At 41.3% G+C, this 27053-nt stretch overlaps 1 protein-coding gene across 1 annotated transcript in view; it reads left to right on the top strand.

Moving 5' to 3' along the window:
• Positions 1–7788: 7788 nt before the first annotated feature.
• Cstpp1 (centriolar satellite-associated tubulin polyglutamylase complex regulator 1) overlaps positions 7789–27053 on the top strand; it is a 173613-nt gene continuing 154348 nt past the window's right edge. Inside the window, exon 1 of the mRNA XM_052182955.1 lies at positions 7789–7939. Within this exon, the coding sequence (XP_052038915.1) occupies positions 7894–7939 (46 nt within the window). The 5' untranslated portion in view covers positions 7789–7893. The remainder of the gene's footprint in view (positions 7940–27053) is intronic.

Raw genomic sequence — 27053 nt, 5'->3', positions numbered from 1 at the left:
ATAATTGAAAGAGACGGCATAAACAGAACCAAAAAGAACCCAAAGTGTCTGCCACATTTGAAGATTGATCAACAGTCTTTTGTGGCTAGGGAAAAAACCAAAGCTGAGATCTTAATCAGCTATTGCTAAGAAATAATTGTTTCTCAATTAAATATCCCCCAGATATTTTTACAGGTTTGTTTAATGAACATTTACTAAGCTCTTCCAAAATATAAAGTGAGGGTTTTGTGTGTGTGTGTGTGTGTGTTTAAGACTTAAATGTGTGTTTAAAGACACGCACGGCTGGAGGAGACCAGAAGACGATGGCGTCAAATTTCCATGGGACTGGAGTTGCAAGTAGCCACATGGGCAATATAAGCACTTGGAATCAAACTCCAGTCCTCTGGAAAAGCATCCTAGCTATCTCTCCAGCCCCAAAGTCTTAGTGTGGAAATTCATTTTTTTCTGACATGTGTGTGTGTGTGTGTGTGTGTGTGTGAAAGAGAGAGAGACAGACAGACTGACAGAGACAGGGACAGAGACAGAGACAGAGACAGAAACAGAGAAGGAAAGAGAAAGGGAGGGAAAGAGAGAGAGAGACACAGGAGGTTGACAGAGTCTTGTTATGTAGGCCAGACTGGCCTAGAACTTGTGGCCATCCTGCCTGAAGCTTCCATCTGCTGGGACTACACGTGTGCCACCACCCTCAGCCGCCCATTTACTTGTTTACGCCTCTGACTCTACACAGTCGGGACACTTTCCCAGACTAAGAGAAGAGCTAGGTGAGTGGGTTAACGGCAGGCTTCCTTTAACTGACGCTGAAATTTCACTCCTCTATGAAAATCTTAATAGGCTAATGTAATTAATTTCAGAAAATATTCTTGGCCAGACCTGGTAGTACTTTTAATTCTAGCACGAGTAGGAGAATGGGGTGGGGGTGGGGTAGGCAGGCAAGTCTCTGTGAGTTCAAGGCCAGCCTAGTCATATGGTGAGGTTCTGGTGTGTGTGTGTGTGTGTGTGAGAGAGAGAGAGAGTGTGTGTGTGTGTGTGTGTGTGTGTGTGAGAGAGAGAGAGAGAGAGAGAGATATGATTCTTATAAAATCAGAAGAGTTACAGATTTAGGGTCAGGGCAGAATCTAAATCTTATTCGGCATAGGTTTATTCTCTAGTAAGGTATACCACAGAAAGTAGAGTTGCCCTTCAAACTATGAGACTATAACATACCATTCTGGTTTCCTTTAACGGTTACATGGGTCTATTGTTCATGTATTTCCTAACTAATTTTGAAGCTGTATGGTTATTCACACTTTTGACAAATATCTTAGCTTTACTAAGTATATTATATATGCACACAAACAAGTGTGTGTGTGTGTGTGTGTGTGTGTGGTTTTGTGGGGTTTGCTTGTTTTGGATGAGATCTCAAGCAGCTCATCTGGCCTTGGACTCTCCGTGATTCCAGGCGAGACTTTGAACTCCTGACCCTTCTGCTTTCTCTTCAGAAGTGCTAGGATTCTGTGACTATCCTGGTTACCTCTCTTTGTGTCTCTGTGTCAGTCTCTATGTGTTTCTCTGTCTATTCCTCCATATGTGTGTGTGTGTATTTGGGATTGGATGCTATGGATAGAATCTAGGGCCTTGTGCATGCTTCACCACTGAGATAACATTTTTTTACACTTGATCTTAGCCAAAAGGCCGAGAAGCGATAACATTTTTTTTTTAGTTAAAAATTTGTGTTACAGTTGCAGATTTTAAGTTTAAATCACTCATTTTTATCCTGAATATCTGACTTGTCTTTCCAGGCAGGGAATATTTATAAGAGTAGGGGAAACATGTTTGCTGAACTTAATTCACTCTACAAAGAGAGTGTACAAACAAACAGTTCAGCGAACACGGGAATACAGGTATGTGGCAAGGGGTAGCTGACCTCTGCGGAAACTGGCAGTGAGGATGTTTAGCCAAGATCTAGTAGAATGAACGTATAGTTAACAGACAGAAAACATGGAGGTGAGGTGTGTGTATGGTGTAATAGAGAGATGTAGTGCTTACTTAGCATTCATACCTTAGGTTGCAGTCTTAGCACTGGAGAGAGAGACAGAAGGGAGAGGAAGGGGAGGGGGGAGGGAGGAGGGGGGGGAGGGAGAGGGAGGGACAGAGGCAGAGGGAGGGGGAGAGGGAGAAACAGGCAGAGGGAGAGGGAGAGGGAGAGGGAGAGGGAGAGGGAGAGGGGGAGGGAGAGGGAGGAGGAGAGGCAGGGGCAGAGGGAAGGGGAAGGGGAGAGGAAGGGGGGAGGGGAGGGGAAGGAAGAATATCCAGGGCTTCCCACATACTAGGCAACACACTTTACCAATTGACTACATCCCTAGCCTGCTAGTTGGGGTTTTAATGTTTTCTATCTTTAATTTTATTATTTATTTAGAGGTGGAATTTCACCATGTTGCCCAGGCTGGTTTTGAACTCTTGACCTCAAGGCTTTCTCTGGCCCCAGGCTTCTAAGTAGCTGTGACTATAGGCATGTGCCACCACCATCAGTTAGCACCTTCCATTTTGGGGCCATTTTTATTAAATCAATTTGTCTTACAAACTGTTTGCTATGAGGCAACCATAAATCCTATGGACTGAATGGCCTTTGCTTTCCAGTCCTATAATCTATAAGGAAGCTAATGCATTTATCAGGGATTTATTGTACACCTGCCTTCTGGCAGATGCTGTGAACAGCTCTTGATGTTTAGAGATGAAGACAGACAGCCTCCACCTTTAAGGAATGTACATTCTAGCAGAGGACTTTACGAATAACAACAACAATAATAACTTTGAGGTGACACATATCTGTAATTCCAGGTCTGAGACAGAGGCTAGGACAATCTGAGTTCAAGGTCAGCCAGAGCTATACAACTAAACCCTGTCTAGAAAATGGAGAATCAGAAATTCCTTTCCCTTACAAGGGATTTGACAATATAATTATCAAATTTTTGTAGCCTTTGAAAATATGAAAGAACAAGAAGGTAAAAGTCTCTAACTACCTTTAGCTCCAGTTAAATTTAAGCAATGTTCTTTTAACTATGTATAAAGAATTAGTGATTATTAAATACCCAAGAGTTTAAGGACATTTCTTTCTTCTCTCTCTCTCTCTCTCTCTCTCTCTCTCTCTCTCTCTCTCTCTCTCTCTCTTTCGGCAGTCTCAGTATGTAGTTCAGGCTGGCCTCAAACTCAGAGACTCCCCTGCCTCTGCCTTCTGAGGACTGGGATTAAAGGCATGTGCCAATACTCCTAGCATGAAGTTTTCTTTTTATTTGAAATTTCCCCAGAATTCTGCTCTGTTGACTTGTGTGGCAATTCAAAATGATTAGATAGCATTTTAAAAATGTCAGCATGCTGCATCTCAGGAAGTGGCATAACCCTTCCCTCCACCTTGCTTTGTGAAAGCTTTATGTCTTTCAAGAACTGCCCAGTGGCTCAGCACTCATTTCATGACCTGAATTTCTTAGTGGCTGTTTTGCCTTTAGCGTCTTTCTGCCTGATGAACTGACAAAGCGCATCCCAGCTTCTGGAACCTGTTTTGTAGCACAATAATCCAACTTTCATCTTTCTTTGCTGTTTCCCTGAGGTGAAAAACCATATGTTTACTTTTCTGTAGTCTTCACATTTTTGTCTTTATCAGTCCCTTACTAGGTCATTTGCGGATCCAAACATATCTATTAATTTTCTCTTTATGTGATCAGACATTATAGCGTAGTAAGTTGACAAATCAGTATGTCCCAACATAGGTGTGTCTTTGATTTGGGCTTAGTGTCTTCATTCCACCCTAGGGGAAGAGCCCGTTCTAGTGTTTGCTTTTTTTTTTTTTTTTTTTAATACATGTATACAATGTATCTTGATCCCATCCACCCCCAATCCTTCCCCTCAGACGTCCCAGGTGTGTCCTCTTCCCTGTTCTTATCTCTTGTATCCTTTAGTTTTGTAAGCCACTGAGTCTCATTTAGTGTTGCCTGACTGACAGGCGTCGATCAGGGACCAGAGCTTCAGTGAGTTCGCGAAGGCACAGCCGTGCCACGTCCCGAAACCTTTATTTCACCACATTCTTTGCCACCCTTTGGCTTACATGCTTTCTGCCCCCTCTTTAGAAGGCAGTTTTGCCACATGTCCATTTAGCAGAACAACAGTAGTTAGAACTGTTCCCAGGGTCTGTGACCTCCCAAGCCACGGGACAAGACTTGAACTCCCTCCTTTGCAGCAAGTCTTAACCCAGTCAGTGAGTCATTGGTTGTCCCCACAGTCTTTGTGCCACTTTCACAGCAGTGGACACGTCTTGCCCGTCTTGCCTGGTAGGTTGGTATTGTATGTACCTCTGTTTATGGAGGCCAGAGGAGGACAAAAAGCATCCACTTGACACAGACTTTCTCACCGAACCTAGAGTGTGCTTGTTCTTCATTTCTGCTTGTAATAAATAAGCCCCAGCGATCCTGTTGTCTCCACTTCTGCCTACCCAGTGCTCGGATTACAAGCACATGTAGCCACGCCCATTTTTGAAAACATGGGTGTTAGGAATCTGAAGTCAGCAAGGACTCTTATGGAGCCATTTTGACCCAGTCCTGCCATGTGTTTTTGTTTGTTTGTTTGTTTGTTGTTTTTTTCCCCGGAGTGTGGAGTCATCTTTTGATCAATTGGTTTGTTTAAGGCATTATTTGTTTTGGTTAATTTTTAGAAATATGTTATGATAATATAGGGACCTGAAAATCCACCTAAATTGAAGGCTGATATTTTTTTCACTAACACTCAACTGGATCACAAAATATATACTGCTAGAATTCTTTTATATATTTATTTTAAAAATTAATATTTTTATTTGTGTGTGTGTGTGTGTGAATGCAGATGCACGCAGAGTCTAGAATAGAGTGCTGGATCACTTGGTGTGGAGTTATACAAGGTTATGAGTCTCCCAATGTGAGTGCTGGGAACTGAACTCTGTTCCTCTGCAAGAGCAGAAATACCCATAACTACTGAACCGTCTCCCTAGCTCTCATTTTTATTCTGAAGACTAATGTGCATGCTTCACTGAAAAATCAGTCTACCATGTATGTGTTGACAAAATCTATTATGTAATCTGTGACCAAAGAGAAATCCTAAAATCAGTGGCTTCTTCTTGGGAACATGAACATTATTGGAAAGGTCATCATACTTACCATTGTTTGCTTTCAGTTCTTAATAGATGGATAATCTGAAGGATATAGAAAAAATATAAAGAAAGAAGACATAGCCAGTAATTCCACCACTAGGAATAGCCAATATATTTCTATGAACCCCCTGATATTTAAAGCTCTAGACTAGAAACCCTCTGTCCTTTCTAGGCTTTCTTACCAATGTAGTGCTTAGAACACTCAGAGTGGAAGACTAGCTTTTAGCATAAGGATCCTTGGGACTTTAACAGAAGGGATGGAACTGTAGAAAAGACCTACACATCTTTCCAGCGATGACATCTTGTTCTTATTTAGCTTTCTTTGAGTCATTAACAGTCAGGCGCCACTGGTGCTGAAACTTATCATTATTATAACCGCAAATGGGTTAATGCCCAAACAAAGCTCTATTCTTGGGGCTGGTTCCCAGCTTCACCACACAGACCCCAATAGCAGCACCCTCCAAGTCCCAGGATAATGTTCCACAAATAAGAGGATGTCAAGTGTGTAGCCCGAATTCAAAACTTTCTGCTTTTATCTGGGAGCTCTCAGTTGCTAGCAAGACAGAACAAAAAGAAAAACAAATAAATAAACACCAACCCAGCAATCCCTAAAAAAGCTTGTGTGGTTTGGTGGTTTGGTGGCTGGATGTTGATATAGTGGAGATCTACTTCTAGCCCTCCCACTGACTAGATGGACGATATTAAGCAAGTCCCATTTTTATGACTCATGCCTCAGTTCTCCTACTTAGAAAAAGGGTAATTGCCTCAGTTTTCACGAAGACACATGAAAATATGTGAAAATCATCTGAAAATCAGATTGCTTGGAAGATACAGTGGCCATCATTAACAATTACCGCCCTGGAGCTAGGGCAGCAGCCGTCGATAGAGTGCTTGTCTAGCATGGCCACACTCCATACCAGCTCCAAGTAGAACGGACTTGGTGGTACATGCTTAGAATCTTAGCGATCCAGAGATAGAGGCAGGGAGATCAGAAGTTCAAGGTCATCTTTGGCTACCTAGTGAGTGACAGGCCAGCCTGAGATATGTAAGACTCTATCTCAATTTAAAAAATTTTATTATTACTTTATTTACATTACAGTAATAAGCCCAAGTATGAAAAATCATTAAATTTCTATCCCCTCAAGCTGCATGGAGGAGTGGTGGAGGAAAGAGAAGGCAATTATTTTTAACACAATTTACGGGACTTCATATCAACTGCCAACCTGGTAAATTCATTACCTCAGAAGACCGAACACTGCCCCTTACCTGGCTCTGTCCCTTTCTCTTTACCACATCCAAATTCAGAGTGACTCACGGGAGCCTAGAATTGAGACATGTATACAAATTTAAGGGAAAGGGAGAATTACAAGGTCTGGGTAGCTCCTTGTTGGAGGAGGCTAAGAATAGGCCCCTCAGGACTTAAGAGTCTCCTCCTTACTTCTTCCAGTGTAGGTGGTCTGTGGGATTCCCAGTGGGACTCCTTTGATGACATAAATTTTGTTTTCTTTCTTTGTCACAAAACCTCTCTTCTTGCAAAAACTTCTCCTCGTTGAAGGGGAGGGGACTTACTTAAAAAAGCAAAAGCAAAAACAAAAACAAGTGAGGAGTGAGTGACTTTTCCTGATAGGCTTGGACTGTGACAACTGCTACAGGTCTCTTTCCTGTTCTTGTGCAGAGGGAGGAGCAAAAATAAATAAATAAACAAAATTAAATAAAAGTAAAAATAAAAATAAAAATCTGGTTATTTGAAAAGAAAGGAATAATCTTTCTTCTTCAAAAAGGGTCCAGCTGAGATATTTCATACATGTTCTAGTTTCTGATCCATTTCCTTTGAGATGTGTCTTTGTCTGAAAAAGGAAAGCCACTTGGACAAGATGTTAAATAATAAGAAGTAGAAGCAGGCTCTAATGTCTAAAAGGAATTTGAGAGGAATGGTCATTAACTTAGAGAGGACTTGGTGAGTAGTTTTTAAAATTACATTTTACTGGGTGTAGGGGCACACATCTTTAAAACATTAAAAACTCTGGGATATTCAGGGGCAGGTAGATCTCTTAAATTCAAAGCTAGACTGGTCTACAAATCAAGTTCTGAGCCTGCCTAAGCAATACAGTGAGACCCTGTTGAGATACGTATTTGGGGCAGGGGACATGTGGAGGTCAGAGGACAACTTGAAGGAGTTGGTACTCTGTTTTCACCATATGTGGTCCCTTGGATTGTACTCAGAGGCCTTTAGTGTGTGCCTCTATTTATCTAACCCTGTTAGAAGCTAAAGACACGTCCCTGACCTCAAGAAGCTGCCAAGATACAAAGAACATTTTGTACCACCTTGAGAGAGTAAATCCTAAAAGCAATTAATAATAGATAATGAGATCTCAGTGTTATGCAAGGCTATACATAATCATTATCATTAGGATAAACAGAAATTATGAAATCCAGAAATTGTGGATAGGAGTCGCTGATAGTAATTCTTCAGCATCACAATATACGACACATTCAGAGGATTTACTTCAGAGCTTCTAAAACCAAGTCCCAAAAATAGGAGTTAAAGAAAAACAGGCTCTAAGTGACTGCTTCCGGAACTGGTGTGATAGGCTCCGCGTTGCCAGTCGGAGACTCTTTACGTGACACCCTCTCAGCCTTTTAGTTCTCCTCTGGCCGCATGGTGCCATGGCAACAGAGACAGGCTGTAACCTGGGTTCCGGAAGAAGAAAGCTGGAGCGTGGAAACTGCCCGGTCAAAGGATGCTGAGTCCCGAGCGCCTAGCTCTACCGGATTACGAGTATCTGGGTAGGGGCTTCTTTCAGCTTCGGGAAAAGAAAGGAGTGATGAGTTAGGGGAAAGAGTGGGGAGGAGACAGGGCGGAGCCTGAATGGTAGCGGATCTGGATGGGACCGGAGGGACAGAAAGAAGGGGTTCTAGGGCCTGAGCCTGTAATGTAGGGCCAAACCGGGATGAAAAATAACATTTATGAAGTAAAGAATGACTGAATTCTATGGACTGGCTCTGAGGCAATGAGGGTTGCATTCTAAGTAACACAATTAAGAATCTGAGGCCCTGAACAAGGCTATTATTGATAGGTTAGTGTTGAAGCAAACTTGACATCTGAAGTGACTTCAATCATTTTGTGAATAATAATTTTGCCTTCATAGTGCGCTGTTATTTCGAGCTTTTCATTTTCATTAGGCGCTTTGCACGCGATAAGGATTTTGCATGCAGCATTTTCTTAGACGGGATTGTGGTGTTTTCTACTTTACAGAGAAACTAAGGCTAAAGAGACCACTTGCGAAAGACCCTACAGTTAGATAGTATTAGGATAAGATTTCCCCACTGCAGAACTTGACACAGCTAAGGCTGTGTGGTAGTAAATGCTGTACTTCGTTAAGCACCCCGCAGTGAGGGGGTAAGGCATTTACTCACACATTTGTGTATACACTTATTTTTTAAAACATTTTTATGATATTTATGTTTTATTTATATGAGTGCACTACAGCTATCTTCGGACACACCAGAAGAGTGCCTGAGATCTCATTACAGATGGTTATGAGCCACCATGTGGTTGCTGGGAATTGAACTCAGGACCTGTAGCAGTCAGTGCTCTTAACTGCTGAGCCATCTCTCCAGTCCTTGTGTATACACTTACAGGCACGCATACACATTTAAAAATTCATAGACTTAAACATTTAGAGGAATTTTAAACTTATAGAAGACTGAGCTATCTTCTATTTAGATTTTATTCTCAATTTCTTGTATTAGTGTGGTACATTTCTTGCAACTGAATATTACCTCAGTGTGATTACCAACAGCCTGTAGTTTACATTAGGGTCCACTCTTATATGCTTATATAGTCACATCAATATGTAAAACAATCATTTCATTGTCCTAAAAATCCTGTGTGTCACCCATTCATTCATCTCTCTCGTTGCCCCTTTCCTTTCCACGACTGATCTTACTGACTTGTAAAGCTTTGCACCTTTGAGAATACTGGGCGTCATCCAGCTTCTGAGCTCTTCAGATGAGTCTCCTTCGTGTTGTAGCAGGTGTTTATGTCCCTCCTTGTCATTTTGTGACCTGATAACTCATTTTTTTACATGGACGAATAACATTTTTTATATGAATGCACCATCCACATTTTTAAATAAAATACAACTCTGGATACATATTTTGTTTATGTTTTAAGAATTGATCTCACTCTGTGGCCTTGGTTGGCCTTGAACTCACAGAGATCGTCCTGTCTCTCTGGCTACCCAGTGTTGGAATCAAAGGCATGAGTTACCAGACCAGGCAGACAGTTAAATTTTCTTAATCATATGAAAAGTTGATTCAAAATTATTTTTTAAATAGGAAGATGTTTATCTTGGGGGATGGAGTGATAGCTTAGCAGTTAAGAGCTCTTGCTATTTTTCCAGAGGCCCTAAGTTTGGGGTGCAGCACCCACAGCATTCATCCTAGAGTGTCTGTAACTCCAGCTACAGGGGACCCAAGGGCCGCTCTGACCTCTGTGTGTGTGTGTGTGTGTGTGTACATACATATAACAAAAGCTAGAAATAAAAAAGAAGAAATTTATAGTAAAAAAGATACTTCCCTCTTCCCCACCAAGTGTGGCATATTTCACAGAGATAGCTGCTATTGCTGGTTTTGTAAACGTCCTTCCAGAGTTTATTTTTTACATAAAGGGACACACAGTACATAGTTTTGTTTGTTCTCATTTAAAGTACATTAAGAATAACTTTTGTGATACTAGGGAGTTTTGTCTTTTTGTTTTCTTTTGGGGTTTTGTTTGTTTGATTTTTGTTTTTGTTTTTTGCTTTTTTCCTTGTTTTTTTAGTATTATCGACTCAGTCTGCGCTGGCCTTGAACTCACTATGTGACTTCTGATCCTCTTGCTGGCCCCAGGTAGAAACCTCTCAGAGGCGGCGAACTCTCAGGTTGTGGGATGGTAGGTGTATACCACCAACCCTAAACTGTCATTTTTTTTATTTCTTTTTTTAAATCTTTTTTTTTTTTTAAGATTTATTTATTTACTTCATGTATGTCAGGTACACTGTTGCTGTCTTCAGACACTCCAGAAGACAACATTGGATCCCTTTACAGATGGTTGGTTGTGAGTCACCATGTGGTTGCTGGGAATTGAACTCAGGACCTCTGGAAGAGCAGCTCTTAACTGCTGAGCCACCTCTCCAGCCCCTGTCATTTCTTTTAAACCTTATTTTTCAGCCATATGATACTTAGAGAATTTATTTAATCAATTCCATGTTGATAGACAGTGAATTATTTTTTAACTTTTTATGATTATTAAATATATCTCAGTGAATAACCTGTTCCTTTGCATGTATTTCTACAAGGGTAAATTCCACAAAGTAAAGGAAAATGTGTTTAAAACATTAATAGATACGCCCCATAGTACGTCACAAGAGTTTCTGTTTGTTTTCTTTTTCTGTGCAGCCCTGGCTGTCCTGGGTTTTGCTCTGTAGACCAGGCTGGCCTTGAACTCACAGAGATCCAACCTGCCTCTGCATCCCAAGTGCTGGAATCAAAGGTGTGTATCACTACCACCTGGCCACAAGGGTATGACATCAGCAATATAAGAAAATGCCTGTTTCTGCACAATCTTGTAACAAAACAGACCGCATTTAATATTTTTTAAATCTGTTAAGCAACAGTTTTAAAGTATACTTATTTTGCATTTTTTTATTTTTTCATTTCATTTGATATATTTTTTATTTACATTTCAAATGATTTCCCCTTTTCTGGTTCCCCACTCCCCGAAAGTCACATAAGCCCTCTCCCCCTATTCTCCTACCCCTTCCCACTTTCCTGTTCTGGTTTTGCCTTATACTGCTACACTGAGTCTTTCCAGAACCAGGGGCCACTCCTCCGTTCTTCTTGTACCTCTTTTGATGTGTGGATTATGTTTTGGGTATTCCAGTTTTCCAGGCTAATATCCACTTATCAGTGAGTACATACAGTGAGTACATTGATCTTTTTTTTTTTTTTTTTTTTTGGATTTGGTTTTTTGAGACAGGGTTTCTCTGTATAGCCCTGGCTGTCCTGGAACTCACTTTGTAGACCAGTCTGGCCTCTAACTCAGAAATCCGCCTGCCTCTGCCTCCCAGAGTGCTGGGATTACAGGCGTGCGCCACCACTGCCCGGCTATGGTTGATCTTTTGAGACTGGGTTACCTCACTTAGTATGATGTTCTCCAGCTCCATCCATTTGCCTAAGAATTTCATGAATTCATTGTTTCTAATGGCTGAATAGTACTCCATTGTGTATATATACCACAGTTTTTGCATCCATTCTTCTGTTGAGGGATACCTGGGTTCTTTCCAGCTTCTGGCTATTATAAATAGGGCTGCTATGAACATAGTGGAGCATATATCCTTATTACATGCTGGGGAATCCTCTGGGTATATGCCCAGGAGTGGTATAGCAGGATCTTTCAGAAGTGACGTGCCCAGTTTTCTGAGGAACTGCCAGACTGATTTCCAGAGTGGTTGTACCAATTTGCAACCCCACCAGCAGTGGAGGAGTGTTCCTCTTTCTCCACATCCTCTATTTTGCATTTTTTTATTGACAATTTAAAAAAAAATTGTTGCTCTCTTCAGACACACCAGAAGAGGGCATAAAATCTCATTACAAATGGTTGTGAGCCACCATGTGGTTGTTGGGAATTGAACTCAGGACCTCTGGAAGAGCAGTTTTTGATCTTAACTGCTGAGCCAACTCTCCAGCCTTTAATTTGCATTTTTAATTAAGTCAAAAGTTTTTTCTTCAAACTTAAGGGTTGCTTGGTAAAAGATGTGTGAGCACATGCACACTCGTGTGTATACACACACACACACACACACACACACACCCTTACCCTTATATAGAAAGAGGATTTAGGAAAAAGATAATTTAAAAGAGGCTACTTGTCATAAGAACAGCTGGAATTTCAAATGAGACATGATAGATAAACTTTTAAAAGGTATTTTCTTTTAATTATGTATACATGTGTGGGTGTGTGTGCAGATGTGTGCAAATGTGTGCAGGCACCTGTACAGGCCAGAGGCATCAGATTCTCCTGGAACTAGTTATAGGTTGTTGTGAGCTGTTTGAGTGGGTCTTAGGAACAGAACTTGTGTCCTCTGCATTTCTCTAGTCCCATAAACTATTTAGAAAAGTAACAACGTGGCACTCAATTTTACAAATATTGTCATTGAAAACTCAAAGTGGTTATAGATGGGGGAGATGGTTATAGGAGTAACCCTATAGATATATAGGGTTACTAGATGTGACCATAAATATTACCTCAGACAATGAGCTGGTGAGATGGTTCAAAAGTAATGGCACTTGCCTTCAAGCTTGGTGACCTTCCACGTGTGTCTTGATATACCCTTGAGTACACATGCACACAAATAAAATGTAAAATCAAAGTTTTCAGACTTCCTGATAGACAAGGGGAATGAGAATTAATGTTATCATTATGCCTGTATTAAATTAAAGGGGGAAAGCAAGCCAGGTGACTTAAGTTTGATCTCTAGGGGCAGTGTTAAGAGTGAGGAGAGAAGCATCTTGCCAACATAGTTGTTCTTTGGATTCCACGCATGTCCTGTGGCATAGAAACACTGTGGCATGTGTGCACATCTCCCCACCCCCACACACACACAAATAAAAAAAATAAATCTTGTAAAAAAAGATTTATTTATTTTATTTATATGAGCACACTGTAGCTGTCTTCAGACACACCAGAAGAGGGCATCGTATCCCATTGTGTGTCACCATGTGGTTGCTGGGAATTGAATTCAGGACCTCTGGAAGAGCAGTCAGAACTCTTCACCACTGAGCCATCTCTCCAGCCCCCAAGAAAATAAGTCTTGAGAAAATCAAGCTCTGTGGGTAAATGTGCTTGCTGCCAAATCTGCCAACCTGAGTTTGAGACTTGGCGTCCCAAACGATGGAAGGGGAGGATTACTCCCACAAGTTGTCCCTTTCCTTCTACATGTATATTGTGTCCAATGTGTGCTCTAATTTAAAAAAAGGCACACAAAAGAACAAATACATTTATTAACCAGTTGAAAGGGCATAGTTCTTGTCTTAGTAGGGTTACTATTGCTGTGATGAAACACCATGACCAAAGCAGCGTGGGGAGGAAAGGGCTTAGTTCACTTACTGTTCTATGTAACAGTTCATCAAAAGCAGTGAGGACAGGAATTCAAGTGGGACAGGAGCCTGGAGGCAGGAGCTGAGAAAGGCCAAGGAAGGGGTGCTGCTTATTGGCTTACTCTCCCTGAATTGCTTAGTTTGCTTTTGTGTGGACCCCAGGACCACCAGCCCAGGTGTAGCACCACCCATAATGGTCTGAGCCCTCCCCCATCAATCTCTCATTCAGAAAATGTGCTGCAGGCTTTCCTACAGCTTCCTATGGAAGCATTTTCTTAAATGAGGTTCCTCTTGTCAGATGACCTTAGCTGGTGTCAAGTTGACATAAAACTACTCAGCAGAGTAATAGCACATATAACTTTATATCTAATGCATAACAATGTCATCACCTATACTTTGGCTAAAGATTTTATGTATTTTGTTCACTTACTCATGAGCTTATGAAATATTTGAACATCCTAACTCCTTGTTCAGTTCCTTGGATTTTTGCCAATTATAGTACATATCTCAGAGGCATGGTATATTGGTAGACTGCTGCTTGGGGCACAGAAGTTGGTCTTCTTCTAAGAGGCATAAGTGCAAGCTAATTTAGTGGCAGTGTTGACAGTCTGGGTATAGATTCATTGTCTCAGGGCACTTGAAAAGTTTCAGTGTTCATGGAATTCAACTAGTCCTTGAACCCCGGACCAAAGGTCCTCTGCTCTGGTGTGTGGTTAACAGTCTAACCTGAGTCTGCACACTCCTGCTGCCCTAAGCAGAGCCAGCTGCTCACTGACTTCCTCCTTGTTCAGCAAGCTGTGTAACTGCTAAAACGCATTCGTTTATACCTAAGGACTAAGCACGCCTATTACAACTTGGTCTCTAATAGAGACATGCTATTCTGAAGCATTCACTTTCAATGAAACAACCATTAAAGCCACTCCCTAGAAGCTGGGCATGGTGGCACATGCCTAGAATTCCAGCACTGGAGCTGCTGAAGCAAGAGGATCCTGAGTTTGAGGTCAGTTTGGGATACATAGTGAATCCTTGTCTCAAAGACAAATAGCATTTGAAAGCCATTCTTTATACATTAGACTATACTGCCTGATTTAAGATTTAAAAACCTGTTTATCTTTCTTAATTCACTTTGAGTAACTTTTACAATTTATAAATTCACTTGATGTATAGGCCTAGAGAAAAATAGAGAACAAAATATTATAGACAGGGAAGTTCATGTGGTGTACACACACACACACACACACACACACACCAAAAAAAAAAAAAATCTAAAAAAATGGAAGCTGCAGCTGAGCACTACTGGGAGCCGCCCAGCGCCTCTCTTTAGGTTTTTAGTTTAGGCTACAGGGACACCTGTAAGTGTCTAGGCATTTTTCTACCTGCTATCTAAGGATTCCATTTGAGTTTTTGATTATTTCAGAAGAAAACAACTTTCCGTCATAGTGGATGAACTGAGTTCATTTCTACATTGACTTGATGAATTTGGAACCTATAGTCCTGGGCTGGCGTAGGGTCTTAATATCATCAGGAAAGAAGACATCCACACTGGCAGTCCAGTGTGGCAACAGAAATTGTCTTGACATCCAACTTGAAGGCATAACCTGGTAAGGAGATGAAGAAGGATAGAAATGTCTATGTAGATCTGTGAGGTATTTCCAGCCATGTAAAAGCTACTTGTTGGAGGCCCATGCCAGCTGCTGAGGTGTGTCTGTATATCTGTTGGGTGTGGAGAACTCTAGAGACGAAGGGAGCCTGTTTTGGACCTAGACTTACACAACCACCTATGTGCTGACCCGAGTCTGAGCGTGTGAGGTTTACCTCTTACTCCATCTAATCTGTGGATGTGCATGCTTTCACTTGTGCTTCAAGTTGGCTCTTCTGCTCTGTAGAACCTGCTTACCAGCTGAGGTTGGTAAAGGTTGCATGATAGCCACCTGTAGGAAATGAGCAATCAGGTTATAGTCTTCCATTGAGGTCTATGCATTTAGAAGAATTATAATAAATAATAACATTTTTCTTTAATCTGTCATTAAAATTTTTTTGTTAATTTTTTTCATGTGTCTGTGAAGGAGGTGGGTGGATGTGTAGGTGTCCTAGTGTACACATGTGGGGTCAGAGGTCAGCTTACAAGACTCAGTTTACTTCTTTCACCAAGTGGGCTCTGGACATGCATGCACATATGTGTGTGCAAGTGAATACACACAGAGACAGATATCAAATGGCTAGTTAGTAAGTGTTGGAAATGGGACATAATTGAGCCATCTCATTCCTGCCTACATGGCTAAACTGCTATAAATACATTCAATGACTCTAAAAAATGGCATCTTCAATTATTGTATAGGCTCATACAACAAGGATCCTTGGAGTGAGTTCAGTGGACTCCAAAGGTTTCTTTTAATATTTCCCTTGCTTCTCTTTTGGTGACTGCTTCTTGGGGGACTTGAACTAAGGCAATGCCAGTCACTGACACAGTCCTTTCCAGCTGTCAAGCCTATGCAGTCTCTCTGAGTCTTGGCAAAGGTTCTGACATAGCAGCTGTTCAACCTGGAAGACGTCTAAGAGTCTTCTTTTTGTATTTGTTGATGCTATAACATGAGATACTTGAATGACTGCCAAACATGGCATTAGTTTTTGCTATTGGAGGATTCTTGGTAAATTTATTTTGTTTCAAATGTAATTAGTGAGCCTTTCAAACCCAGTACTATACTACAAAACATTAGTACTTAATTAGCTGAAATTGTCTTCAGAACTCAGTGTTTATGTTTTTGAGAAAAGAAATGAATAAAATATAGGTGTTACAATGACTGTAAATCTTAAGAACCAAATTAATATAAAATGAATCACTTTAGAAGAGCTACAGAGCTGTTCAGTCACCTCCCACCCTCTTACTGCCCTTCCCTTCCCGGTCATCTAAAGCAAAAAACCAACACGGGAACATCCTCTTAAATGACCAGAACAGAGTGAGAGAAATGAGCGTGTGTTGGAGAGCAATGGAGCCGATGGCTCTCTCAGATAAGGTTAGCAGCTTCTCAGTCCAGAAGGGCAGCAGGCTGTTCCCTGGGTGGGGTAGTTCAGGAATTGCCCTTGGAAGTGGTTCCTGGAAGTTCAGCCCACGCCCTCTTTCCCACCTTCTCAAGGACTCTGCAAACTCTGTAAGCTTATTGTTGGGGGAGTGGGAGGAGTGGATGAATTCCAAGGCTTGTGGTTTCTGACCCTTGGTCACTTCCATTTCTCCAAAATAAGTTGCAGAGTGATTTCATTGTTGTTCTAGACAGAGTTCTTTAAAAAGTTTTGACCTTGTTTATCATTTATATATTCAAGTAATAATAAAGTCTTTCAATTCTGTCCAAAAGTTGGCAGTCTTTTTTTTTTTCATACGTACAGCATTTGCCTAGGGAATTTGAGTAGGTAACTGGTGTTTGAGAAGAGACATTCATGAGCCTGTCTTTCGGTGCTCATCACAGTGACCTTGGTTTCCCTGTGGATCCTTGGATGTCTGTTTCTGATTAGAATGTAAGCTGTGAGGCAGGCTTTTCTCAATATCTCTAGCTTTAGTAGAGTGGTTGGCCAAGTGAAGTGTTCTGTTGTTGAATGAATGGTTTGCTGTAAGCAGCAGAATACATTTAAAAATAAATGGGAGAAAGGAATGTAGTTTAACAAACAGTTACTGAACTCCCACCATGTGGAGACACCATGTCCCCACCCCTTTTTGATGGATGGAAAAAAAAGGGACGAGAGATTAAAATCTGCCCTGGATGCTTTTGGCTTTAAACTCTGATTACCCTGAGCTTCATTTCTTGGTTGATAACAGTTTCTACATCTTGGTTACTCAACAGTAAGATTTAATCAGTATTTTAAAGCTGTTTTAAGAAGGAAAGAAATTTGCACAGTTTTGGGGCATGTCCGTGAGATCCTGTCCCTATGTTGTGTGCTGAGTGCCGGGCTTTGATTGGCAGGAGACTCACTTGTCCAGTAACCCTGGGTCCTCTTTCTGGCTCCAGGATCACCCTGGTTCTATTTCCCTAGCAGCGTTAGGAAATAGCTCATTCTACGATTGGAATTGCAAGTCAAAACACATTTATCTGAACAGAATTTTAATGATTTATCAAAGAGAGGAGGGATTTTCCCAAACTCATCTGCATTTACCCAATTACTGATACCATTAAATATGTTTTTCTTAAGCACCTTTCTTTAAACAAAGCAATTACTGTGAAATCATCAAATATATTTTTCATAAAACCTTTTTGAATAACTTTTGTTTGATTAGCAGGAGCTCACTAAAAGTAAATATTGTTTTAAAAGGTACTTCTTCAGGACCTTTCTTTTTCTTTATTGAATTAGCGTTTAAAAGCTCTATTCTTTGGAGAGAGTAGGAGCCTTTTTCTGGCTGTCCTGTTGTATAGCTCAAGGCCTTGTTAATGCTATTTTCTGGCCCTGAGATTACAGATGATTGTGATAACACAGATTCAGCTCCTGTAATCGAAAACAAATTTGCTTGTGCTGCAGGATGTCACCAGGTGTTAATTAATCTCAAACTTCTCTCACCTGGACACCTCTCTAGGCCTCAGTAACAGACACCTGGCAGGGAGGGACAGACCTGTGTCACATCATTGGCTTGCAGGTTTGTTTTTCTGGAAAGCACCTTTCGGTCGGCCTTGCATTGGATCCATGGTTGATCCTTCTGCCTCTGCCTCCCAAGTGCTTGGGTGCTCTGCTCCCCGTTGCCTCAGGAAAAAAGAATCTTGTGGCAGAATTCCTCCTGTGGCCAACTTACATACAACGTGCTCTAAATGGGAAAATTATATATTTTAAAATAGGCATGTTTGAAACAATAACACTTTTGAATGTGAAATGTACCAAAGGCCACATGTCTTTGGCTTTGCCTGTCAAATGGAGAGGCTGCTGCCAGAACCACTGGGCTCCACGGTTCTCATGCCCCAAAGTCCTGCAAATTGACAAATAGGCAGACAACAACACAAAGAAGTTGGGCCCATGAGAAAGTGAGTCTGGGCACTTGGGCTGGCCTCTTTTTCTCTGTGTGGAGTTCTTCCCAGCTTTGCCCCTTGTGTCTCATCTTAGATTTCCAAAAAGGAGAGATTAACTGTGTCTAGTATTTCAGTGTGTTAACTGCATGGACAACATGAGGCCAGCACTCAGGCCACTGTCCGGCCTGTCATATGGAAGGAATTGCTTTTCAGAGGAGATTATAATTGTGTACGTAGCCACACAAATGCACATTCTGCCTGGAGAAAAATGCAGAGAAGAGGAGGCCGTGTGCTGCCACTCGGGTCTCTTTGTAGAAGGCCGCATAAGAAGCCCTTACATGCATGCCACAGTCACCTCTTTGGGGCTTAATGAGTCATCTTTGTGTGTTAGCTACTTAAAAGAAGAAAGAAAAAAGGGAAGAAGAAATACACTCTCCCCCAAGTGAATTGCCTTTATTGGCCCTGCAGCTTTGTCTTAGAGGCGCTTGAATATTCCTGACAACAGCATTTACAAGGCTAGTGCACAGACAGGACACAAAAAATAATTCAGCTTCTGAATGGCCAGACGAAACTTAGAGACAAATTTAGAAAAATGATAACAATCCTCTTTATAAATAGTAGATGCACAAGCTTAAATAACATGCACAACCCTAGTCTTAGGGAATGCACTGTGTTGAAAGTTGGCCATAGAGAAAACTAGAAGCTCGGTGGTCTTGAGTTATACACAGTCCAGACTTGAGTCTGCGGTCTTGAGCGGTATGTTGTAGCTAATGCAGAGAATACAGCTTTATCCAGTGCACATGTTACTATGCTCCTTGAGCTGTAGTTGTACCTGCGAAAACGACAGGAGGAAGACTGACTGGCCTCCTGCCTTGCATGAATGTGAAAAGACTGAGGAGGTAATCATGGGGAGGTCTTCAGAGAGATGATGGTTTGTAATAAAAATTTCTGTTATCATTTTCTTAGATCAAATTTCCTCCAACAAATGGAGTCAGCAAGGGCTACCTCACAAAGCAGAGAAGATGAATTAATATAAGGCAGGGAATCTCAATAGTAAACCATTGAATGGGGACCAAGTTGTCATTCTTTTTTTTTTTTTTTAAGATTTATTTATTTATTATATGTAAGTACACTGTTGCTGTCTTCAGACACCCCAGAAGAGGGGGGTCAGAGCTTGTTACGGATGCCTGTGAGCCACCATGTAGTTGCTGGGATTTGAACTCAGGACCTTCCAAAGAACAGTCAGTGCTCTTAACCGCTGAGCCATCTCTCCAGCCCCCAAGTTGTCATTCTTAATAGACCTGCTGGTTGAACATGATTGCCTTATAGATAAAATGATTACCCTACAGATAAAATGAATACAAGGCCATCATGCAGAGAAGGGTGAGCATATAGGTAAATGAAAATGAGCTAGACCTGCATGGGGAGTGGCTCAGCTCTTACCTCTTCAAGGTTATAATGCAAATGTTCTCTGTAGTCTTGTTAATCTCTTCCTTGTCTGGACATTGGGACCATTTTGGCCTTTGCTATGTAAGTGTGAGCCTGAGGACAAGAGTTCAGATTCTCAGAACCTGTGTAAATGCTAGGTGAGCCTGGTAGCCCTCCTGCAATCCCAGCCTTGGGAAGGCCATGATATGGGATCCCTAGAGCAAGCTTGCTAGTTAGACCAGCTGGAACAAGAGCTCCAGGTTCAATGAGAGACCCTGCCTCAATGAATAAGGTGGAGAGCTCCTAAGAAAACTTTCCAATGTTAGCCTCAGGCATCCATAGACATGCACATGTGCTTGTGCATCTGAACACAAACATGCCTGCACAATGCATGTATCCATGCACACTGCATACACTTGTAAGAAAACTATATCCCCAGCCCTCTGTCATTTTTTATCGAGACAATTGATGTATCGTAAGATTTGTCCTTTTAAATTCAATGTAATATAGAAGTCAATGGTTTTTTTTTTTTACTATATTCACAAATTTGTACTACCAGTATCATGATATAATTCCAGAACTTGTGTATGTGTGTGTGTTGTATGTATGTATATGTGCATGGCTGTGTACATGTTCCCACAGGTTCACATGAGCATCTGTGTATACCTGTGTGTGAAGCCTAGAGGTTCGTTCTGGGTATCTTTTATCATTCCTCACCTTATTTGTGTGTGTCCGTGTGTGTGTGTTTGTGCGTGTTTGTCTATGTGCCAGGGGCATATGTGTATGCCGTGCATATGTACATTAGTACATGTGTGTAGTATGTGTGTATATGCTGTGTATTTGTGTATGTGCATGAGCACATGTGTATGCTCCGTGTGTTGATACATGCTGATTTATACATGAGGTAACAACTGTTCTCTCCTTCTACCATGTCGTGTCTCAATAGGGATCAAACTCAGGTTGTCAGGGTTAGTGGTAAGTGCCTTTACCTACCGAGTCATCCCATCAGCCTTATTTATCTACCTTATCCTTTGAGACAGAGTCTCTTACTGAACCCAGAGCACATCAGTTTGCTAGCTTCTCTGGCAGGTGAGTTCTGGGCATGTTATAATCATGTTTTTATCACTTAACTAGGATTAGTCCAGACTGTCTTAAGCTTTCTTCATGAATTATCCTAATACTGTGATTCAGTGGAAATAGTTATATCATGAGATTGAGGTTGAGTTTTGTCCTACCATACAAACTTTGTGACTTTGGGCAATTGCATTTGTAAAATGGAGTTAATTCAGTCTTATCCGACACCTAGGAAATGTATATGAGAGTATTTGGTAGTAAATGTTTGGAGCAATTAAAATGTTAAGTTGTGAACGTCATTATTCTGCCATCAGACAGTGAGACTGAGTCCAGCAGTGCTTGTCTTCTGGGTAGTGTCTGCACATGCACCATCTTATTTATCCTCCATGTCCACATAGCAGTAGGTCAAAGGGCTCTCTGATTGGATACTTGCATCCCTATTAATCTGATCCTTTCATCTATACTTTCTAGAAAAAGTATGTGGTTCAAACAAAGTAGGAAGCTGTGCATGGTGCCTTACATCTGTAACTAAGCACTCAAGAAGTGGAGCAGGCGCGTGGCTACAAACTCCAGAATGAGTTCCAGACTAAGATACTGTCTTCAAGCATATAAAATGGGGGCTGGAGAGAGCTTGGTAGGTAAGAGAGTTTACTGCACTTTCAGAGGACCCATGATCAGGTTTTAGCACTCATGTCATGATTCACAATCTCCTTAACTCCAGTTCCAGGGGATATTAGGACTTCTCTGACCTCCTTGGGTTCCTGCACACATATGTAGTCCACTTGTACAGGCATACACATACACACAAAAAACTGTAAATCTTAAAAAAATACTAAGTAAATGCAAGCCAGAAGGTTATTTTCTTCTGGAATAGACAGGGAGGGTGGCATAACCTTTGGTGCCATGGAAGACTTGGGTCTCTGTCACCCTGTTTATCCTAGCCATAAACATGAGTCCCTTCCTTGGAATCCATGGGGACTGAAGGAACTTCTTTTATTTTTTTAAAGATTTATTTATTTATTTATTTATTTAATGTATGTGAATACATTGTCACTGTCTTCAGACATACTGGAAGAGAGCATCGGATCCCATTATAGATGGTTGTGAGCTACCATGTGGTTGCTGGATATTTAAGTCAAGACCCCTAGAAGAGCAGTCAGTGCCCTTAACCACTGAGCCATCTCTCTAGCCCCACTGAAGGACCTTTTTATCTCTTCTGGTAAATAAGGGACATTTCTTATCTTAGTTCTATTTAAGTACTTTCTAGAAGACTTAAAAGATTTTGTTAACTTAATTTAGTTACATGACCAAAGCAGCTACGAGAGAAGCTAAAAAATGTGATCTTTACATGGACCTGTGTGTGTGTGTGTATGTATGTGTGTATGCGTGTGTGTATGTGTGTGTTGAGAATGATTTATGAAAGAAAATATCACTAAGTATGGTGGTACATACCTTTATGTGTACTGGGAGACAGAGGCCAGCCTGTTCCAGGCCAGCAGGGCAATAAAACCCTGACATCAACAATCATGATAAAATAAGAGAAAACAGTCATAGACTTAGATAATTTGTGATAGAGAATGCTATTCAAAAATTCTAGAAATGTCTTTATTCATACATTCTAATTTGTACCTGGAGATTTGTAGAATAAGATAAAATAAAAGAGAAATATATATCCATAGAGAGATAGCAAATTATTTTGATAAAAATGTAAGGTTTCTAGCACAAAACAAGATATTTATAAAAAATATTTATTACGATAAGAGGATACTTAATAAAATTTTGAAAACCATAGTACCAAGTAAAGTTTTAAAAGGCAGAAAATGAGAAAGCTGTGGGAAATGGAGAGGTAGTGGGCTCAGTTTGACCCTCAGCATGCACGGTTTTAGTTCATTTTTCTTTAGCTTTTTTTTGCTCTCCAAGGAATTACAAAATTCAGTTTTTGTCATGATTTGTTTCCTTTATACAAAGAAAAACTTCAGCATTATGATTATAGATGGAAATATAGAAAACTTCAAAGTCACATTTATGTAAGCCAAGAATTCTGCACCCTTGAATCAAGGGAGGCAGAAAGTCAGGACTCTGGTTTATTTAATGTAAAATGATAGGAGCTGAACAACATGGACGGAGAGCCTTCTGCCTCTTGGGCTTCTGTAGCTTAGGAGCAGTGATGAAGCAGTAATGAGCTGCCTGCCTTGCTGCATCCCAGCTCTCCATGCTCAGCCTCATGAAGCCTGTACTTACCGTATTCCTGACTGCAGTAACTGAGACCATGGAAAGCAAAATTGTGGGAATGGAAGGAGTACTGTGCAATCCAGAGGCCAATGGGCCAGAGTCTGTGGTGAGGCTTAATTGACTTCCTGGTAGAGAGGAACAGTGTGTTGGAGGACGGGGAGTTTGCAGGTTGGGCTTTCAGTGGGCCATCATTATGTTGCCGAACATAATGGTAGGGAACAGAACAGGGTGTGGGGAAAGATAAAAAGAAAACAGACCAAGTGTGTCTTGGGAAGGAGATATGTGTGCCAGTGCCAGTGCTCCTTTTCTTCTTCATATAGGTGGTGCAATCTCTAAGGATCTATAGATGACCTTTAGGAGAGCCTTGGATGCTGTGTACTGCACATTAAATTATAGCTCCCTTTTCAAGATAGAGCATCTGCATCTCAAGGCAGATTTTTATCACAACCTAAAAAGCCTCCTTTTTTTGATGCGTGTGTGTCTGTGTGTTTGTGTGTGTGTGTATGTGCATGTATATAGTGTCTGTATGTAGTGTATGTGTGTGCATGTGTATAGTGTGTATAGTGAATGTGTGTATGTATGTGCATGTATATAGTATCCGTATGTAGTGTATGTGTGTGCATGTGTATAGTGTGTGTAGTGTGTATAGTGTGTGTGTAGTGTGTGTGTTTGTAGTGTATGTATGTGCATGTGTATAGTATGTGTATGTAGTATATGTGTGTGGATGTGTATAGTGTGTGTGTGTGTGTGTGTGTAGTGTTTGGGAATAGTATTTCTCATAGCTAACTGTGCTAGAGCTTATTGTGTAGTCCAGACTGGCCTCAAACTCTTGATGATTCTCCTACCTCAGCCTCCTGAGTATTGAAATTATGGGCATAAGTCACTGTGCCCAGCTCTGAAGCCTGTCACTCTTAAAAATGGATAATAAATTATCCAGATGATTAGAACAGGGAGCAGGGGCCATGCCAGTGGTTCTGCAGTAACATGTATGGGCTGGGAGTTGAGCTTGGCACTGTGGTGCTTTCCAACCATAGAACAGGCTCTGGTCCATTCTCTTTCCCCTCAGGGAAAAAAAGGTTAATTGTATGTTATTTTAAAAAAATGTGTGAAGTGGCAGGGAATTTGACACCCTATCGTTTTGAGCCTTGACTTGCCATTGGACGTGTATATGTATATGTATATGTATATGTATATGTATAACCTTCTCAAGCCCAGTTTACTCAGTATCAAGTAGGATATCTGCCTGAATTTGTGGTGCTAAAGATGAAACAAGGCAAGGTTGGCTAGGCACATGGTGCATGGCTTTGGTGTGCAGTAGCTACCCTCCCTACCTCAAGCTGTTTTTTTCCTGGTCCTGACTGTATACTTTGAAGGACTGAGCTTCACAAATCCACGTCTTCTCAAGTGGCTTGTTAAAGGCTCTTTCCCATGCAGATTTGCAAGCCAGAGTGTGTAAAAATCACATGCTGCACTTGTTGCCTGGCAGCACGTGCCCCTGAGTGGTGGAACATGGCTTGCATTGTGATGTTATCAGTGCTGAAGCCCGCCGGCTGGACGTGGACAGCCACTTGGGCCAGGGACTCCCTCCTCAGCAGAATACAGTCAGCACTAGGGTTAACAGAAAATGACACACCAGGCATGGGTAAGGGAGGCGCCAGCAGAGCAGCGGGACAGCCTTTGATTTGTTCCTGTTATTTGCATGTCTTTCTTGTGATGTCTGTGAAATGTTCAGAATGACAAAGTTTTTAAAAGACCTGCTGACTTCGCCTGGAAAACGTGAAAAACCTCCCGTCTAGAGACCTATTATGCCCAGCTAGCCTGCATTTTCTATATCGTTTTCTTCATTTTTTATTAATGCAAACATTAGCATGAAGACAGAACCCTTGTTTCTTAAAGAGTTCATCTGCCCCTGCTGCTCACTGGCCCTGCCACGCAAGAGCACAACAGAACCTTTGTTACGCTCTCAGTAAAGCTGTTTATGAACGGTGGCTTACTGAAGACTGCTTCCTGTGCTGTGGACTTCCATTCTCTCAAAAGAGAAAATCGTTTTTAGGAGTGAAAAGAATTTGGACTTTCTTTTATTTAAGCTCTGGATGTCCAAATGACAAGTAGTCCCCAGATTTGTGAGGAATTGGTAAATTGCATCGAATGCAGTTTTTCCCTTCACCTTGAACATAATGAGGCTCTTAGGAACAACAGAAGGAACGTGTGTGCATTCTCCCTGGAATAGAGAGAAAGGCACTAAAAAGGCAATGTGAAGAGTGGCCGAGATAAGGACAAAAGGAGCTTCCTGCAAGACCCGCAGTACTGTAGCAGAGTGTTTTGGTCTGGTGTTTCCCACCTGGGAAGTACAGGCCTGCAGCGGCTGCACTGACTAAAGACTAGCACCACAGTTTATAGAGGGCACAGTTTACATAGTCAGTCAGTAAACATTTGAATGACTGTTGTGTGGAGGATGCTGAGTGATCCTTAGTGTTAAAGGGGAAAGAGAGAAATGAGTCATGATGTCTGTCCATCCTTAAAAGCATGAGGTGTAACAGAAGGTGCGGCATATGGGTAGCAGGGATAAGGCAGGAGAAGGTGCCAGGGATATATCTAGAATAGGTGTTAGTGGGGTTAGAAAATGAGAAGATTGTTCCTAGTCAGAGCAGAGTTAGGGAACACTTCCTGAGGACGATAGATTATATTTGATCAGGGCCTGGTGGAAAATGTAGGATTGATTGCCTATTAGAACATTCCTAAAAGCAGTGAGTCACAGATTATTGGTTTGGTAAAATAGATCCAAAGTATGTTTTCATGGGGTATTTTAGACGTGCTTTATACCATTACTGTAGATGAATGCTAAATGTTAGCCTGAGTCTCGTGAGTAAACCGGGGCCTCCCGGTCTGGCCTGCGCTCTCCAGTCACTCGTCCCATGCAGTCCCTATGCACTTTGGCCTGGGCCCCTGGGGCATCTGTAAATATCTACAATGGCCTCCTTTGCTTTTGTAACAAATAGAAATGACCAGGATTACCAAGCATTGTTACAGCCGTCCATGAACAGGCTGTGGACAGCCCTTGTGGGCATTTGACCGCTGCGCCTGCCATCTGAAAAGCAATCTCCATCTTAAGACAGTAGCCATCTCCTCACAAGGCAAAAGGGCAGGGATCCTGAGACCATGAGTGTTTAGCAAACATAGCTGAGAACTCGTCTGTGGTGCTGAGACTGAGAAGCTCTTACTGTTTTATAAGTGCCAGCTAATTTTTAAAAGCACTTTAAATTAAAGTAATTTATCATAAAAGTAAATGATAAAGGATTATATTGTATCTTATTGACATTATCACTAACTTGAATTAAATCCCACATTGCCTAGGTAAAAACTTGTGAACTTAATCATGATGTGTAAATTGCACCCCAGGAGTTACAACTTGAGGTAACTGTATAGAACAGTTAAATTTTGCCTGTGACTTCACTGTTCTCTGCCTGACAGAACATTGTAAGTGGCACGTGACCAACCCCAGGAGTTCCAGTTTACAGGGTTGTGTTTGAGTTTGAAACTAAAATCTATCAGGTTTCTGGAAAATAGATTTATGCAGGTTGACTTGATTAACTGTATTGTTTCTTTGATAACTATCTACAAACTTTTTGTCATGACAGTTATAACTTGGTTCTTCGTGGGTTCCTTAGTTATAACTGTGGAAATGTAAATGTCACACTGGAGTTTTCTGTCCAGGAAGTACCTTCTGTTAGGATCAGCTAACTGACCACTCCAAGTGCAAATTGCTAGGGATGGTTCTGTAGTTTCTGGTATGTGGAACTGCTGGACTCTAATCTACTAATTCTGTATTATGAGAGTTCATTTGGAAACGATTTGGCTTTGGAAGTCAAGCATTTAGGCCTTAATTGGCATCCCCAAAATATATCACCAGTTCTAGAGAAGGAGAAGAGAGGGGAGGGTTGATGGTTGACTGGAGACCGTTTGAATGTTGGGACTCTCCGTTTTGCCATGGGTTAAGTGGTACGGCGCCTCTCTGGGCTGAGTGAAATAGACCTGAGTTCTTT

Source organism: Apodemus sylvaticus, chromosome 5, assembly GCF_947179515.1.
Source record: "Apodemus sylvaticus chromosome 5, mApoSyl1.1, whole genome shotgun sequence".
Lineage (NCBI taxonomy): Eukaryota > Metazoa > Chordata > Mammalia > Rodentia > Muridae > Apodemus > Apodemus sylvaticus.
Note: the sequence above shows the minus strand (reverse complement) of the source record. Positions and strands in the feature narration are given on the sequence as shown.